Source organism: Anastrepha ludens, chromosome 6 (assembly GCF_028408465.1).
Source record: "Anastrepha ludens isolate Willacy chromosome 6, idAnaLude1.1, whole genome shotgun sequence".
Taxonomy (NCBI): domain Eukaryota; kingdom Metazoa; phylum Arthropoda; class Insecta; order Diptera; family Tephritidae; genus Anastrepha; species Anastrepha ludens.
In genome coordinates this window covers 49,804,822-49,825,108 of record NC_071502.1, presented here as the reverse complement: position 1 = coordinate 49,825,108, position 20,287 = coordinate 49,804,822, and the positions used below count along the sequence as shown (strand labels likewise).

At 36.8% G+C, this 20,287-nt stretch overlaps 1 protein-coding gene across 1 annotated transcript in view; it reads right to left on the bottom strand.

Moving 5' to 3' along the window:
• Positions 1 to 20,287, bottom strand: part of LOC128866853 (uncharacterized) — a 94,058-nt gene that overhangs the window by 37,461 nt on the left and 36,310 nt on the right. The window contains exon 3 of the mRNA XM_054107867.1: positions 3,008 to 3,080. Within this exon, the coding sequence (XP_053963842.1) occupies positions 3,008 to 3,080 (73 nt within the window). The remainder of the gene's footprint in view (positions 1 to 3,007; positions 3,081 to 20,287) is intronic.

Sequence of the window (20,287 nt, the reverse complement as noted above, 5' to 3'; positions counted from 1 at the left end):
CCTTTATGCGCTCCCTTGCTTGTCGGTTTATAGACTGCAACTATCTAATATAGTTCACAAGAGTCAAATATGATTGATGTGTGAATCTAATTGTGGAGCTGTAAAAAGTGGGTGTAGGAGGAAATATAAGATATAAGTAGATAATTTCTCTAATACTCTGCAGGAAAACATTTCCTAGTGAAATAAATTCCAGGCTCAATAATATTATTATGTTCATTATTCCATAAATCATCCGCTGAAACTTATTGTCAAACACTCTAAGGGCTACCTAATCAATCGTCCAACTCTCTGTGTAGGTATAATGAGGTGTGATTTTGATAGGATAAGAGTAGCATTTATGTTAATAGTCAATTGTATACTCAGTCTAAAGGAGCATTTTTTGGCAAGAGAGACTCCCTATTTGCAGTTTGCTATTTTTAACAGTGTTAACGCTGATTCTCAAATAAATTAATAATGCAAAATTATAACAATCAATAGGTGATGTGAAAGCTGAGCTGTGACAATTTGTTTTTTTTTTTTTTTGTTTTGGTACAGGAAGACTTCGCAGTATCCGCATTCCCCAATACGTTGCTTCTTTATCCAGTTAAGGAAAGGCAAATGTAACGGCATGGTTAGAGAGACCGATTATGTCAATATTGTCGACAAGCGCCATTTAAAAAAAAATATGTTTCAACTATACAGTTTGTGCAATCATTCCCATCGTCAGTTTATAGAATGCACACGATAAGAGGGGAACTCTGTCTACGAATTTGTTGGGTGTCGTATGGCTTGAAGAGGTCGTTCTCAATTTGGAAGGAACTAGGAGTACTGCTCAACACTCTTTTACACAGCCAGAATTTGTTTTTTTTTTTACTGACTACAATATTTATTGCTCAGTTCAGTAACATTTACAATATTTGAAAACTTACTTAAAAAAAATTAATTCAATCGTAACATAAATACACAAAAGTCATGCGATTACCAACAAAATTATAAGCTCAATAGAGTAATTCGGGTGGGGTTTTTCTTTTAAACCTCTTATGACGACTGTGTTCTCTCATTAGACAGGATGTCGAAGAATTTGGCTGCAAGAATAATCTCTTTTCTTATAGCGGGCTGGTGTGTTTTTGTTTCCCCTATAACTGTCGGTTGTTGGAAATCCCAGTAGATTTGAACATTAGAGACTTACCACTGGCAATTTATTATCATTCTGAGTACTTTAGACTGAAATCTCTGTAGTATTTCGACATTTGAATTGGTTGCTGTAGCTCATAGCTGGATGCCATTTGTACAAAAGGGGTTTGAGAATGGTCTTATATGATACAAAAAATTGTATTATGTAGTGGCAATTGGGATTTTTTCTTTAGTAACCAGTCGAGAGAAGTAAGTTTTAAATAAAATGCTGTTTTTTTGGTGGGGATGTGAGCTTTCCAAGTGAATTTTGAGCCCATATGGATGTCTAAAAGGATTTTCCAATAACAGGTGTTATTGGTGAATGCATTGCGCTATCAAGAGATGATTAACGATTTTTTATGGCCGGAGTTGGATGGTATTGATCTGGACAACGTTTATTTTCAACAAGACAGCGCTACGTGCCACACAAGCAACGAAACTATTGATATTGTGATTTAACACCTTGTGACTTTTTTCTTTGGGCCACGTGAAAGAGAAGGCCTACGCCAACAGCCCAGGATTGATCCAAGACCTCAAAGATGGAATTCGTGAGGCTATCGCGGACATAGGGCAGCCACTTTGCAATTCGGTTATGGAAAATTTCATGAAAAGGATATTGTCCTGTAAGCGTAGTCGTGGTGGTCATTTGCCTGATGTTATTTTCCACTATTAATGGCATACCTTCCCCTTTATGATGAAATGAACATCCGATCATTTATATTAAAAAATATAATTTTTCTTTGAATATCAAAATAACACCTCTTATTGGAAAACCCTATATTAAGTTTCATTGAATTGTGTGAACTCGATGCCTTTAAGCTTTAAGGGAGGGGAGTGTATCACGTCTGGTTCTAAATGTCACCGATTTGGTCTCATTCGCTTTAATATGCCAGTTTTGTAGCCATTGGGCAATGTCATCGTATAATATGGAACCTAGGACAGAGCCTTGAGGTACACCAGCATTTATTTTGTGGAGATTGGTTACTTCATCGCCTTGTTTGACAAAAAATACTCTATCAGCTAGATACGAGTTTATAAAGGTAGGAAAATTTATTGGGAGCATTTTTTTACTTTGCGAAGTAGGCTCTTGAGGCACAATCTCTCAAAAGTTTGAGAGATATTGAGAAAAGCTGATGTGCTAAATTCTTTGCGTTAGCCAGAAGATGAATAGGAAACATTTCATGTTGCAGGAACTAACCGTTTTATGAATTAAAAAAATAGAAACTTTTGATCGATTCTTATACAGCTTCCCTCTCAGACTACCAATAATAAATAAATTATATATCAATAAAGTAGAGACGCCTAGATGTCAATGGTGAATAATTTGACATTTGGCAAGTAGACAGATGTAAATTTTTTACGTTAGAATAACACGTTAAAATTATTGATTGATCTTTAAGAACAACATAGCGCAAAATCCGTAATTTTTTAATGGAAATAATCATCCGAATGAGTCGGCACTTCAACGGTTGGAGAAAAATTTCAAGAAATTTGATCTGTCGTGGATAGAAAAAGGGCTGGTAGACCAAAAACTGGACGTTCCGTAGAGACTATTGCGGCTATAGCGCAAAGTGCAGCTGGACGAACTTTAACAACAACTTCTCGAAGTTCTCAACAATTAGGCATTCATGAATCGACTGTTTACGAATTTTACCTGTAGACAATCTTATGGTGAATATTTAAATAATTTAATTTTTTACATATAACTGTTAACTGCCGTATTTTGAATAAAAGTAGGTAAACCTGAAAGAATCTACATTTGTGCATATCTTTTAAAAGGCCCTTTATTTAATTCGTCTAATTTTATTTTTATTATTGGTAAAATTATTATTTTTGAATAATTTTTTAGACTTACTTGTTTTTACTTTACCGAAAATTAATTCCTTTTCATGCTCTGCCAAATGATCTGCGAGTGATTGTTCGTCAATCTAAAATGAAAGGAAAAGTTACAAAACAAGTTATTGATAAATTTTGACAACTTATTTATTTCTATTCTTCTAGTTTTATTATTATTCTTATTTTTTGTGCAAATTTAACATAATAAAAGCAGTTTCAAATTTGAATAAAAAATTTCACACTTTTTAATCAGAATTTTTACTAACAATTTGCAGTATGCAGTTTTTTAACCCATTGAAGTTTGGTATAATAAAGTGCAAGTTTGAAGTGGCAGCCAGCCAGATGAGACAACCACTTTTTTGAACTTTAAAAAAGACGTCACTACCACTATATGCGACACCCTGTATTTGAATTAAATAATAATAGTCTTGATAAGAAAAAAATATCACCGCAATGCACTAATTATCGTAGCGCACCTTTTTAATACTAAAGTATATAGTAATATAACACCGCGTTACACACATTCTGTCCTATGAACCAAATATACTTTTTCGGAAAGGGGATAAAAAATAAAAATACACGTGTATCGGCGATTTTCATGTACACGTCACAATTTTTTTTTTTTTTTTGTATTTTATAACTTTAAACGAGCAATTCTTGTATGCATATCTGTATAGCCACACGATCTCAGGATTAGCTTAACGGATTTGAATGAAATTGGGCACACAGATAGTGTATTATATTTCTAGACTTTTCACCTAGGTTTTGCCACTGACAATGTTTCACAGGGTTGCCACCTGTTCGAAATTAAAAAAGATTGCATGAGATATGCCGATGTGGGTATCAAAAAAAAGGTATTTCACTCCGCATTACAATAGAGATATAAAACCCCGAATTTTTTTTATTAATTTTATTGTATTAAAATTAAAAATTTTTACATTAAAAATTTTAATGATTTTAAAGAAACTTAGGCCTTTTATTTTTGCGTTTGTAAGCATTTGAGTCAGTATCGCGACAAATAGACCAACAGTATTCGCCAAGCATATGCGTAATGTATTGTCCTTTCAAGCGCTTTTCAATAGCCGCAATGTCCTGATGGAACCTTTCGCCATGTTCATCGCTACAAGCTCCTAAATCACCAGGGAAACAATCTAAATGATTGTGAAGGAAATGGATCTTTAGCGACATTAATATGCCCATTTCGCCATATGCCGAAATCATTTCTGCAACAATATTTTTATAATTGTCAGCACGTTTGTTGCCAAGAAACTGCTCAATAACGGGAACTGTGCCTTTCTAATGCACATTGTTCGATAGCATTCAATTTTGATGAAAATTCATAACTTGCAACTATTTTTTTTATCTGCGAACCTTCCATCAGTAAACTTGCATAAATTTCTATAGCCATAGTCGCACACGACTTCCGGAGTATACCACAAGTAAGGAACATAAGCAGTCTTGAATGTTTTCTGAAACGAATTAACCACTGTTTTCGTAATATTTTTAAAATTTTTACTTGGTGCGAATAAGCCACAAACGTAACAAAAGTTATTTCGAGTCGGGCGCTGCATTTTTCGTAAGATGAAATATACAGAAAGACGTTTTCGCGCAACAGACCTTAAAACAATTGTCAAAGTATACGTCTCCTAGTAGCGCAACTGTCAGATGATCGGAACTTCCGGAACTGTAACAAACACACAAACGGCACAGAGTGTGTTGCATGAAACAATAAATCAAAGGTTAATAGGTTGTTTAAAAATTTGGAGTCCCTTCAAGTTATGCCGAAAATTTAGAAAAAAAATTTTTTTTTTAGAAAAAAAATTCAAGAAAATCTGAGAATTGATAAATTTTTTTTTTTTAATTTTACATATTGTAATAAAAACATTTCCACGAGTCTGCCTGCAGAAATTCAGCGCGATTGGATCACGGAAAAAAGGTTAAAAATTGATCCAAAGTTTTACACACAGGCGGACTACGAGCTCTTTATTTTATACATAAAAAAAAAAATTCTGACGTATACATGAAAATTGCCGATACACGTGTATTTTATTTTTTCTCCCCTTTCCGAAAAAGTATATTTGGTTCATAGGACAGAAAAAAAGTTCGTTTTTGTAACGCAGTGTAATATTCAAATTTTTACGCAAGGGCAGGGCAAGAACATAGAAGGCGTTCTAGCGTTTCCCTCTCTTTCAGTTCATAGCAAAATCTGCAGTTATCGTCGTTTGTAATTCCTCTCTTGTATGCGTGTGGCCCTAACAAATTGTAGCCTGTCAGCCACGATAGTTCTGCTTTCCTATCTAGGGCGGGCTAGTACGAATCTGGCGTATTTATCTGCACTCTGTGCACACATGATTTTCGTGGTTTTACAAGTGGCTAGATTATTCCATCTCCTGTCTATACGTGTTTTCATGTCCACAGTGATGCCATTGTATACCATATTTAAAGGTTTCAGTATGTCGTTTTCTTGTTCAAATTGCATGTAAACAGCGCTTTTGGCAATCTCATCTCAATTTCATCACAATTTCGTTTCCTGTAATGCCCTTATGTCCGGGTACCCAATAGATGTGTAACAGTCTGTCTGCGGCTAGGCTCTCTATGGATTTCCTGGTCCTAAGAACGTTTTTAGATGAAATGTCATATGAGTTTATTGCCTTTATTGCCGCTTGACTGTCAACGTATATAAAGAGTTTTCCAATAAGAGGTATTCTTTTGATATTCAAAGAAATTTGCTATTTTGTAATATAAATAATCGGATGTTTATTTCATTATAAAGAGGAAGGTATGCCGTTAATAGTGGAAAATAACATCAGGTAAATGACCACCACGACCACGCTTACAGGATAATATCCTTTTCATGAAATTTTCCATAACCGAATTGCAAAGTGGCTGGGCTGTTGCCCCAAAGAAAAAAGGCACAAGGTGTTAAATCACAAGATCTCGGTGGCCACCTCTTCGAGAGATAGTCCGGAAATTTTTCCCGTGAAATATCAATGGTTTCGTTGCTTCGGTTCACCCAATCGTATTTCAGAGTCATATAGTCCGTATTGGTCAGATAACTCATACCTATCGAGCTATGTCCGGATATTTTACACGTAAATTTACCCGTTGCATTAAGTCTTGTGGCAGTTCAAGCTGCTAGACCTTCTGCCGCAATGTCAATCGGTGGTAGGTTGAGTATTCTTTCAAGTGCTACCGTATGAGTAGTTTTAATTGCCCCTATCGTACAAAGTGCACCAAGACGTTGAATACTTTCAAAGGTGTTTTGTGTGCGTTTTTCTCAATGCAGTCCACCCCACTAGAGCACTCTAGAGTAAAATTGGCCTTACTACAATGGAGTAGCACCAATCCATTATTGAAGGAGATAGACCCCACTTAACTTCCAGCATTCTTTTATATGCACATAGTGCGTTACTGGCCTTTTTCTTCCCCTCCAATATATTGTGCTTCCATGATAGTTTGCTATCCAAAATTACTCCAAGGTACTTTACGTGGTCTTTAAGAGTCAGTTCTACGCCGTTTAGCTCGGAGGGTGTCTGTGTGCCATGAATGTGAACAAAATTTGGCGTTTATATTCAACAGCACTAGTATTAGAATTATCATTTAAGATTTTTGGCGGTAAAAAAGCCAAAAGAATATCATTTGAGAAAAATTATCTAATGTTCCGAATATATTTAGGAATTTTGGAGATTTTAAGAGCTTTAGCGATAACGAAGGCTGGAATCTGGCCTCAGGTCGTTCACAAAGTGAATTATTTAAAGTAAAATATGATTTCATAAAAAAAAGAAAAGTCGCAGCAGCAGCGGAAATTTCTTATTTAGCTGTGTATCGCACTTTGACTGAGTTATTCAGTCGTAACTGCTTAACTATCAAAACACTAGCAGCTGACCTTAGCGGCCTTAAAGAACATTCCTGAAAAGGTGCAGCATTCGCTAACAACGGAACAAAAACACATTCGAATGCGACTTTCTCAGCAACATTTAAAGTGATTTCAAAAGTGATCCTTAATCAAAACAAGAGACTAAAGAGTGGTGTGAACCGGTTCTTTGGCTCCGAAACATGTTCTTATTCAGAAACCGGTCAAGAAGGTTTTAATATCATTTTTTTAGAATGCAAAAGGAAATTATGTTTGTGGATTACTTGCAAACTGGTAAAACAATAAACCCTGAATATTAAAAGATTCGTGAAAAAAGACTCAGTTTGCAAGAGAAAAAAATTCTTTTTCATCAGGACAATACACTGTGTCTCAAGAGCATTTTGACAATGGCTGAAATCCATGAATTAAAATTCGAATTGTTGGCGCATCCACCGTACTCACCAGATTTAGCCCCTGTCGACTTCCATCTGTTTCTAAACCTAAAAAGTGCATGCATGGAAAGCGTTTTTCAGCGTACTTTGCAGCCCTTCCCGATTCTCACTTCAGGGATGGAATTCATAAATTGGAATCTCGTTGGAACAAGTGCATTTTTGTTCAAGGAGACTATACTGAATAATGGAGTGTATTTCAAACCATACAACTGTGTTTTTCTATTCGAAACGCAAAACTTATTGAGAACTCTACACTGTCTATGCCACACATTATTACATTTTTAAAATTTACTTTTTTTATAATTGATTTACAAAACTATTGCATGACATTTTCCATTTAATTGCCCACTACAAGATTGGGAAAGTTGATTCTTGACGTAGTTTCAGATCACCAAGCTATTCTGCAAGTCTGCTGATTCAAAATATCTGCCTCTCTGGGCTTCATCGTCAAAGATTACATACATTTTATGTTTATAGAAGTACACATTTATACTTGCATACATATATATTTTTTTTGTTACTTAAATATATATATTTTTTTTGGAATTTATTTTTTTTTTTTACTTGCAATATTTTTTTTACATTTAAATATAATTTGTTTTTATTTTAATATTTCCTTTATTTAAATTTGAAATACAAGCTTTCGCTAACACTCTATAGATGAGGTTCCATTCGGCGTCATTAACACCCACGTACAAAAAATTGCTTTGAAATTTTACAAGTTTGCTTTTAATTTATTTTGCTTTTGTTTTTTTTTTATGGCAAATGAAATTGACAACAGCTGCCTGAAATGCCAAGTAAATGACGGAATAAGCAACTAATGACTGACTAGAAGAGTGACAAGCCACCAACCAGCAATTTTGGCGGTGATGCACAGAATTTCGGCAACATTTGAAGATATTTTGAAACTTCCGCACATCAAAACAAAAAAGAAGAAATTAAATGAAATAAGTTGCAATTTAACGCAAATATGCGCTCCAACTAGTTATAGCAGAAAATTTGCCACATAATTTGAAAATTGCTGAAAAACTGTAATAGCTGCACAAAGCAACGAAAGCAGTGGGCAAAATATATGCAACAACTGTGTTAACACTTTGACTGCCACACAGAAATTGGTAAAAAAAATTCGCGCTGTTGGAGCAAGTAGTGATGTGAAGAATAAAACTCGTGCACGTCGCTCAAGAACAGCCCAAAATATTGCTGTTGTAACCGAAAGTGTGGAAGAAACCCAGGTTTGTCCATTCCTCGTCGTTCTTTGGATGTTGGCATTCCACAAACGTCATTACATCGTATTTTGCATAAAGATTTGGGTCTTAAGGCTTACAAAGTCCAGTTAACACAAGAACTCAAGCCGGCCGATCATCAACAACGGCGTATCTTTGCTGATTGGGTCGTTAAAATGCATGAAAATGTTCCGAAATTTCACCGAAACCCCATCTTGAGTTTTGAGGCTCATTTTCACCTCGGTGGCTTCGTCAACAAGCAAAATTGTAATAGGACTATCAATAAGTTCGTGCGGTTTTTTTTCGAAATTTGAAACTTTATTGACGTAAAATGGTTACAAATTTAATATTCAAAATATTGTCCATCGCTTACTACTACTTTTTCCCATCTTTCTGGCAATTCACGGATTCCCTTTGTGAAAAATTCGGTCGGTTTTGCCGCAATCCACGAATCGATCCATTTTTTGACTTCATCGTAATTACGGAAGTGCTGGTCAGCCAGGCCATGTTGCATCGATCGGAAGAGATAGTAATCGGATGGCGCAAGGTCTGGACTATACGGCGGGTGGGGTAGGACATCCCATTTGAGCGTTTCTAAGTATGTTTTGACCACTTGTGCAACATGTGGCCGAGCATTGTCATGTTGCAAAATAACTTTGTCGTGTCTATCGGCGTATTGCGGCCGTTTTTCTCGCAGTGCTCGGCTCAAACGCATCAATTGTCGTCGGTAGACATCCCCCGTAATCGTTTCATTCGGTTTGAGTAGCTCATAATACACAACACCCAGCTGGTCCCACCAGATACACAGCATAACCTTCAGGCCATGAATATTCTGCGCCGACGTCGATGTTGAAGCATGGCCAGGGTGTCCATACGTTGCCCGACGTTTTGGATTGTCGTAATGGACCCACTTTTCATCGCCAGTCACAATTCGATGCAAAAAACCCTTTCTTTTGTGCCGTTGAAGCAGTTGTTCGCATGCCATAAAACGGCGTTCAACGTCTCTTGGCTTCAATTCATACGGCACCCAATGGCCTACCTTTCGGATCATTCCCATGGCTTTTAAACGTTTGGAAATGGTTGATTGATCAACTCCCAAAGTTTTTGCAACCTCTTCTTGCGTTTGAGCCGGATCTTGATCGAGCAATTCCTCCAATTCGGTATCCATGAACTTTGGCGGCGCACCCTCGCGTTCTTCGTCTTCCAAGCCAAAATCACCACTTTTAAAGCGTGCAAACCACTTCTGGCACGTTCGCTCAGATAGAGCATGCTCACCATAAACTTCCACCAAGATACGATGACTTTCGGCTGCTTTTTTCTTCATATTAAAATAATGAAGAAGAATTCCCCGCAAAAACACATTATTTGGCACGAAATTCGACATTTTCAAGTGTGGTAAAAATATTGTTGTTTACGCTTCAAATAAAAAACTTATACTGACGTTTGTGCCTTACGACAGTAGCTCTCCAATGAATGTTTGGAAATGTGGATCGATGGAATAATAATCAAGTTACGCCATCTGTTGTAAAACCGCACGAACTTATTGATAGTCCTATTAGGATCTGAGGCTCCGAAAATCCATGAGTTATTGTCGAAAAGCCTCTCTATTCTCAACCTGTGACTGTTTGGTGCGGTTTATGTATGGTCCGGCGGAGTCATTGGACCTTACTTTTTCGAAAACGAAACTGGAGCAACAGTTACGATGAATGGATTGCGCTATCGAGAGATGATTAAAGATTTTTTATGGCCGAAATTGGATGGTATTGATCTGAACAACGTTTATTTTCAAACAGACGGCGCTACGTGCCACACAGGCAACGAAACAATTGATCTTTTACGGGAAAAGGCCTTCAATAACACCTCTTATTGGAAAACCCTTTACAAGAATTTGCCGAATTGAAGAGAAAAAGTGAGAGCAGACGCAAGTCTAGTTGAAGTGCGAAAGTGATTGAAAAAGGATATGTCACAATAGCGAAGGTTGGTAAACAAAAATGGAAAGTCAAGTTAGGCTAACTTAAACGTAAAAGAGAACAGAAAAGCGAATAGTTAGAAAAAAGTTGTTTGCATAGAAAATAACTATAAAGAATCCTGCTGAAGAAACGGACTTTTGCTCAAAAGCTGAGACTGTTGTGCGCAACTTTCTGTATTCCTGTATGACTGTAGCACTATCCGATGATTACCCAATAAGGAAGCATTTTTGAGCAAAATATAGGCGTTCGGTTGAGGTCACGACATATCCCTCATTTTCTGTAAAAGCGTCATAATAAAAACAATTCTTAGCAAAAAAATGTGTTTTCCATAAGTGCTGAAGCTTCCGGATTTATGTGCTCTTTTAGCCTTTTTCATGCTTTGATAAATATGCCGAAATGGCCACAAGCCATGGTGGAAAGATTTTTTGAGGTGTTCTCTTTATTTATAAAAAAACTGAGCTTGTGTTGTGAAACAAAAAGCAGCCAATGGCACCTTGTTGCCGTATTTACGAGTATGAGAATACATGTGAAATGATCGGGCGAAATTCGGCTAAATCTCCCAAGTAACGTGGCAAGCAAAGTTCCCCTCACAATTTTCTGTTTCACCATAGTTAAAGAGCAAAGAGAATTGAGTACTGAAGGTGGAGCCATAAAAAAAACACTTACTTCTACTACTCTGACGTCAGCTCCTTTCGCTATACAAAACAACAAAAGTAAGAGAAATTGCATGTTTGTGAAAATTCAGTGAAAGGCTTGGTTATATTGAGATCAGTTAGATTAATCTAAACAAAGTAATGCAAATGAAGTGCTATCTTAAAAGAACAAATTCAGTTCTTTGCGTTCTTGTGCGGAAGGCGTCGTGGCAAGAAAGTATGTGTTTGGTTGTTTCCACTGTTTTTTCGCCTACTCTTCTTCTTCACAAACAATTAATTCCCCTTTCCTATTGTTAGTTTATTGATGGACTCTTACGACACGGCGAATTCGGAAGGTGCAATCTCTTTCTCTATCATTCGTGGTTCTTTAACCAGCCTGGTAAATCTCTCATCCCTTACCGTAAGTACTTCCTTGCGCATTCAGAGCGATAGCAATTCTATATCTCGTTAGATGATATATATCATTGATTTTTAACATTTTTTTTTCTGTGTATGATCTTGAGAATGTTCTACATATGAATTAATTACCTGCTAAGCTACGTAGAGTTATTGAAGGCGAGTCCACAACACTCACCAACAGTGAAATCTGACGATGAGAAAGAAACAAACGCATTAAATGCATTGGATGAGTACCGTAGTTTGCTCTACCGAATTACTATTAGAATCTTAATATCTTTGAAATACGGGGGTTGGCCTTTATATTTAGTAAATAAATAAAGAAAATGGCTTTATTGTTTTCCAAAATATTCTCCTTGAAAGTCAATACACTTTTGTATTTGCTTGAACCAATTTTCAAAACACTTTTGCCACTCAGAAGTGTATAACTTCAAATCGAGCTGCTTAAAGGCTTCAACCGCCTATACAGGCGCTGAAAAACGTTGACGCTGAAAAACTTTATTGCTCGCATTGTCTAAGAGCTCGCATTGTCTTGGTGAAGGATGATTCGTCTCCAGCAGCAACCACCACTCAGAATTGAATTTTTAAAGTTTCTCTGGTAGTACAGTTGCGATATGACCAGATTTTCCAAAAAAAACACATGCGGCTTTGAGGTGCTTCTTCAGCGAACAAATTTTGTTGAATTAAGGTCGACTTGAAGCACTCATACTGAAGATAGTTGTTTCCGGCTCGTATGCATAGATCTAAGATTCGTCACGGAAGTGCTTTGAACCAACGCGGCTGAATTTTTTCAACATTTTTCTGCACCAATCGACTTGAGTCATTTTTTGGGCTTATTGCCAAATCAGCCTGGATTCAAAGAGAAATTTTCATGCAGTATTGAATGTATGCAAACCCCGCCAGTCATTTCTTTCTCCTAACACACCAAGTGAAGCCAAGTCCTTCTCCAACTGATATTTCCAACGCATTGAAGGTCTTCCTCTTCCTCTGCTACCACCAGCTGGTACGACATCGAATACTTTCAGAGCCGGAGCGTTTGTATTCATTCGAACGACATGGATCTGCCAACGAAGTCACTGGATCTTTATTCACTGCGCTATGTCTATGGTGTCGTAAGGCTCATACAACTCTCGAGTATCCTCTCCAGCTCTTTTTGGAGCATCTGCCTTAAGTAAATTGAACTGAGTTCGGATCATCATTTTGTAGCCAATTATCAGCAAAGTTCAAGCCGTACAATTATGATTACAATGCAGGAAAAAAGCTTCTTTAGTCCACTTTGGCGGTCAAAGTGTTAAGAATACATAGTCTTGCGGCTTTCGGAAGTCTATCTAAGTTCAAAGTTAAAGTTAAGTTGTATACCACAGCTAAATAGCTGTTAACTACGACACACCACCAGCGATAACAACAACACGAAGAAGAAGTTCAGCGACATACTAGCGAAGCGACTTATTTTAAATGCATGCAACGGACCGTGAAGCACACAGCAGCAATATTTACTGACGCTCTGCAACAACTGTTGTGGTAAATAGCACTGATAGCCGGCAAGGGCATTGAGGGCTAGCAGCAGTAGTAACCAACAACAACAGCAACGTTAAAACACTAAATATACACACAAAACAAATCCAAAAAAATAGCAAATAATCTCTATTAAAATAGTCCAAATCAAAGTCAAATTAACCAAAAATTGTTCACTCACACACACTCACATGCGCATAATAAGTGGCGTTGAAAATAGCCGGAAAGGCACGCACTATTTTGACGCACTTGAATTGAATGATTGTGCATAAAAAACAACAATAATGTTTTCAACAAAGATAGCTGAACAGAAAAACAAAAAAAATTAAAATAAAGGGCACAATAATCAGCGAACCGAAAGAATAGAATCAGCAATGTTGATTTGCGGTAGTGCTCACATCGGAGGTATGAATCTTCCGCAGTTGGCAAAAAGAGGCGGCAGGCATCCATAATGGCCATTTGTGTATTTATTTATTACTTACATACCTATATGTATATATGACATATATGTCACAGCACAACTACAATCGTACACGAATACGCATGTGCGGCATCCCTGCAGGGAAATGCAGAACTAGTGAAACTACTTGAACTGATTCGGCACTAGTCTGATTTTGCTAAATGCAAACCACTTCACTATCTTAACTAACTCACTGTTGGCAATTAAAAGTAGAGTGTGACAGTGCCAAAGCAGCAGAATAGTGTGCTCAACAATCATTGGAGTGTAATAAATACAGCTTCTAACACATTAATTTTTCTTTTTCATATACAGGGTGAACGATAAGAAGTGTTACCAACTTCACACTGTAAAACAGCTCATGACATCAACATCAAAATTGTTCTAATGACAGTTCAATACATTGTTTATAAGCCATCAAAAGCATTTGCGCCTCAGTTTTGTTGAATTTTTTATTCTGTGACTCAAACGTAATAGTGTGATTGCATTATATTTGGCTGCCATTGTTCGTGAGCTCAGTCACCTCAAAGTGAATAAAATGTTTGCGTATCGCACTATAAAACGTTACAATGATACTGGTAGCATTGCAAAACGCCATGGAGGTGGACCAAAAAGAACCGCAACAACACCAGAAATGGTTCGGAAAATGAAGGCTCGACTTGAACGAAATCCACGTCGAAGTGGAAGAAAAATGGTCAAAGAACTGAAAATATCGCAAGACAGTATTCGGCGTATATTGAAAAATGAGCTCAAGATCAAGGCTTACAAGTTCCAAAAAGCACACGATCTTTCACCCCAGCAAAAAAAAGTTCGGTGCGAAAGAGCAAAGGAGTTGTTGCGCTTGCACGAACGTGGCGAATTTCCTAACATTGTGTTTTCTGATGAAAAAAATGTCCCAATTGAGCAGTTCATAAACACTCAAAACGATCGTGTTTACTTGAACGAACGCTCATACGAGAATTTGAGCCTACATATGGCCACTCGAAGAAAATTCCCATCGCAAGTAATGGTCTGGGCCGCAGTGACCGCTGATGAAGGCTCTCCAATCGTTTTTATCGAGCCTGATGTCAAAAAGAATGCGACTTATTATTAAAATCATGTTCCACACTTCATTTCGTCCACACAATGGCTTTCGAATTCGCCAGACGCAAATCCGGTGGACTATTCCATCTGGTCCATTTTGGAGAGCAAGGTGAGGACTAAAAAATATGCCAGTATGGATGCGCTGAAAAAAGCGATTATACGAGAATGGGCCAAAATACCTCAAGATCACATTCGTGCAGCATGCAACTCATTTTTTGACCGTTTGAAAGCCAAAAGTGGTCATATAGAACTAAAGTGAATATATTGTATGTCAAAATTGTAATCATTTTTGAACAATTTTGTCTTTAAAATCAATAAAAATTAATTTCACACAAAAAAGTTATGATGTTTTGAATAGGTAACACTTCATATCGTATATTAACACATTAACGAATGAGGCCTATAGACCCTTCAAAGAAGAACGAACCACCACTAGAGATTATAGATTTTGAAATTGAATCTCTTTAAATTAGTTTTAACTTATTTCCAATAAAAATGGAGTTAGTTTCACAAAATCTATATAAATCATAGTTACAAATTTTGAACGAAACTCAGAAAAATGCATCAAATTTTCATCAAAATGTCCAACTTTTTAATGCGAATTTTCCTTTGAGTAAGCAGTTTTAATCGGCAATTTTATCTTTTATTATAGATAAGTTTGAAGTCGCTCAAAAAGCGCGTTGAATTTTGATAGTTTTTTGCAAACGATGCTGAGCATTTTCTTCCACATAAAAAGCTTTCGAACATGTGGCTAATATATCCATGAGTGTTCGAATTGCTATTCATGAAGGCGGACTCTCCCAAAAAGCATACACCACTTCAGAACATATGACTTGATGCAAAAATTCGTTTAGAGTAACAATCGTGTTTTGGTGCAAACTTTTTTTTTGGCTCATCGTCGCATGTTTGAAATGCTATCGATTTAAATTTACTTTGGACTCATTCGTAAAGATCCATCAGTTCCAATAATTTTGAATCCAGCTTTGGTGTCCTCTTGCAAATTTCAGCCTGTCTAGGTGTTTCACTGCAGACTGTCGATTTAGCTGTAGAAGTTCTAGCTTATAATTATTCAGAATCAAGACGTTTGTGTTTATTATTGTGTTATATTTAATTCCAAATATAGTTTCCATCTCTTCACTAACTAACTATTTTAGGAATGTAAATCTCTTCCGAAAACACAAGTTCTTTAAATATCTTTCTACTACACCAAAATTAAGCGAGTATTAAAATTTTTTCTAAAAGTAAGTACAGTGAATGTAGTTTTTCGCTTATGATAACATTTCTTCAAATTATTTTCTTTCTCAAAGAACTAAGCATAGGATCTGCAGAATATTGCGTCCATGCCCTATCCTATTCGAATGTTCGAAGGGATTAGAAAGCTTGAAAGTAATCGCATTTTATAATTTTCTCAGATTTTTGTAGACACAAACAGCTGGTTCTACCATTAGTAGTAATGCAAGTGATTAAAGCGGCCGCCGTAGCCGATTGGGTTGGTGCGTGACTACCATTCGGAAGTCACTGATGATGAGTGCTCTGATACGCTATCAGCTACAACAGAATGGTTTGAAAAATGGGGCATTGAGGTCAATAAAGATAAAACACAACATGTAATATACGTGAAGAGAAAATCTGCAAGACATCCAATTCAAATTAACGAAGAAGACATAAAAATACACTAAAGTGCAAAATATTTAGGCGTAATGATTGACTCATAACTCACGTGGAAAAAACACATACTGAGCAAGAGAAACGAGATGAAAAACAAATTTCGACAACTCTATTGGCTACTAGGAAAACAATCAACCCTAAGCTTATTTAAAAACAAATGATATACCTACAAATCAATAATCAGACCGACAGGGACCTACGGCCTAGAAATTCGGGGGACTGCCAGTAAATCAAATCTACAAATCATACAAATAAGTCAATCTAAAATGCTAAGAACAATCACAAACGCAAATTGGTACATCAGAAATTACGATATTCACCGCGACCTCGGCATAGACACTGTCACTGAAACAGTAAAAAGAAGCAGCAGTAAGCATATCTTGCGACTAGTAGAGCACAAAAACTATGAAATGAGACTGATACCGGAAATAAAACTTGAACAAAGAAGAGTAAAGCGCAAAACACCCACAGATCTTGCTCGTACTGTATTATAAATAAAATTATAGAAAACTATGTTATGCTAGTAAAATTGTAACTAAATGCTACCGAAAACAATAATGTTCTCTTCCAAAGGGAAGGGAAATTTAAATTCCAAGCCCTAACACCAATTACTTATTTTTGATATTAACAGATTGTAATTTATAATGGATATAAAAAAAAATTAAAAAATAAAAAGAAATGAAAAATTTCACATGGGGTAGGAACTATCGAAAAAATATTGTAGCAAGGGATAATTCATAAATATACTTATATATTATATATAATTGGCGCTTACAGCTTTTATTGGATGTTTAGCCAAGCTCCTCCTCCAATTTATCGTTTGCATCTTCATGTTGTTCCACAAATGGCAGTCCGGTACTAGATTAGATTTTCCTGCAGATCAGGTGATTTTATACACTCACATCTATCAACGGCTGCATAATTACTAACTAAATAGAGTCGCCTTGGGCTCCAGTTTGTCTTTGCATTTGTTGTTTTTTTTTTTTTTATTTAATTCGCAAAAATGTTTTGGCTAAACATAAGGTACAAGTACTGAGCTATTGCGTGACATATACACAGAGTTATCAAAGCACTCTTTAATGTACTATTTTTGTCCAACGACGTTAATTCATTTTTGTAATATTTTTTTTTTTGATTTATTTTTTGTAATATTTTTTGTTCATTAAACTTTTCTAGTCATTACGAACTTTGTTTTCATTATTCATGTGACTACACGCAAATATCTCTTTTTCACACGCTTGTAATCACTGTGAAAAAGTTATCATGCGCATGCGCAGCTTCTTAATGCTCATTAACAGCATGATGCAATTATGCAAGTGCATACAAATGTATGTGTGTATGAATATGTTGTACATTGTGACAGGCTTGTTTTGACACTCTCTTATCTGGATGCCGTACTCGTGGAGGTATGTGAAAAATCAAGAAAAAGAAATTAAAAATTACTAAATTTAGTACACTTTTTTCGTGCTCATAATCTAATCACAAATAATAAATAGACTTCACATACAATCGATACTCCTAATGCTCATAGTTGTATGTGTTTACAATGTTTCTATACCAAATGGGCAGTCAGAAGGCAAAATGGGAGGAACTTCGAAGGGATCTAAATAGCAACCCTTGGGGTCTGGGCTATACAATTGTAACGAGGAAGCTAAACGCCAACTCCACAGCCGTACAGCTAGACAGTGATGCTATCAGCGAAATAGTGGACAGACGGTTCCCAAGCACCCTACACTGTGTACACCGAGATTCCCAAGGTGACGAGATGCTCCCACCTTTCACTGCGAAAGAGCTTAAAAACGCGGCAAGAAGCCTCAAAAGCAACAAAGCTCCAGGCACAACCCAGGTGCAACGGCTTGCGGCTCCCAAAGCAGCAGTGGTCATGGGTATGCTAAGTAGATTAATGGCAAACATCGGTGGGCTAACACAGACCAAAAGAAATCTAATTATGGCGGCCACAAACTCAATTCTCCTGTACGGCAGCGAAGTATGGGGAATTGTGCTAAATTGTAAAACCAAGCGCAAAGCACTGGAGGCTGTGCAACGAACAGCGGCACTTAGAGTTGCCTCAGCCTACCGCACTGTCTCAGGTGCAGCAATTTTCGTGATCAGCGGGCAGATACCCGTCAACCTCATGGTCCGGAAGCGAATGGATGCGTGGGACTCCAAGAAGAAACATGTCATGACTAGCTTCTCAGAACGGAGATGCCAAACCATGCTGCGGTGGCAAAACCAATGGGACACTGAACCGAGCGGCAGATGTACAGCGAAACTTATTCCATCAATTGACAAATGGGTCCAAAGGAACTTCGGGGAAGTGGACTACTTCTTAACTCAGTTCCTCTCGGGCCACGGATACTTCCGGAGATACCTATACCGCATGGGCAAGGTAACCAATTCCTGGTGCATATACTGCAAAGCGCTGAGCGATGACGCTGAACACACGTTTTTTAGTTGTAAAAGATAGCTCGCGGAAAGAAATGCTCTGAGGGAGCAGATTGGCGACATCGCACCGAGCAACATAATCAGCGAAATGCTCAAACGCGAGGGCAGCTGGAACGCGGTAAAGAAATACATCGGGAACATACTACGAGAAAAACAGATTGACACAGTGCAACAAAACCAAGCCGCACAGATAGAGACAGAAGAAGACGAGCCTATAGCATGAAAGATGGGTGAATAGAATTGGTCCTTTATGGATGCCGTTCTGGACCCTCCCAAAGTAATATAGAAAGCAGTTCCGGCAAGAGTGTCTCCCCAGAAGGAGAAGAGGGATCGTTTTAGTGGCCACACCACACAACGCAGTAAACGACGATCGCTGTAGATGCGAATCACTGAATCCTACCTCACCCACCAACAAAAAAAAAATACCAAATGGGAAAAGATTAGCTTGGACAAAGCTTTCTTGCGCACTCATCTGCAGTAGAAGGCAGTTTGAGGACAGAAATTATATTTGAGATTGTTTTATATATAATATTTGCGATAAACTATTCACAATTTCGCCAAAAATTTTAAAACTTTATGCCTTCATAAAAAAACTCAAACTCTTTCGATTTGTACAGTCTTCGACAAAGTTTATTCTGAAAGCATTATTGAAAATTAACTTCTTCTATCAGATAAGCTTTGTAAGCTGAATAGTTTTCTCCCACCGAAATAGTCGGGATAACCATTTGCACAATGCAGTTTGGATAACACGAACTTGGTAAAAAATTCTTTGCACTCTTTCTATTCTATATAAATGAATTTTGTAGTAAGGGCTCCAAGTTATGCAACAATAATCTAGGAGACTGCGTATCAACGAAACATTCAGCTCTTTTAAAGTCATTGGATCAGAAAAATCTTCGGAGTTCCTACAAATAAATCCAATCATTGAAAATGCTTTAGACCCAAGAAGGTCCATATGCTCCACAAAAGTTAGTTTCGATTCCACAATCAGGCCCAAGTATTTTATCTTATTATTACTATTTTTTTTCAATATCTTGCAATCGAAATTGGAATTGAAAGTATAAGGACTAGTCCTCGTAGAATATGACGCAACGCAACATTTTTGAACATTTAGATGTAAATTTTGTCACTGTGACCCACGTATGAAAATTTCAAAGCCAACTTGAAGAATTAAGACCTTAAGAATTAAGATTTGATAAAAATAATAAATAAATAATAATAAAATAATTAATAAAAGTGGGAAACAATAGTGAGCTGCACTGTGTCCCCTAAGATATATCAGATCACGCGTTTACTATTACGGACGACTTGACCTTACCCATTTTTACAAAAAGCTTCCTCTAGGTTAAAAAACTACTAAGAAATTTGGAAAGCGCTCCTTTAATTCCGAAGGCAGAGAGTTTATTCATAAGAATAGTATAATTTACTCTGTTGAAGGTTTTTAAAAAATATGTATAAATATAATCAAGATGAGCTATATTTTAGTCGCATATATAAATAAATATGTGCTAAAATACTACACTCACATAGGTGCGTGAGATGTAGTAATCATATAATTTTCATAATTTTCCTTTTGCCTACTCT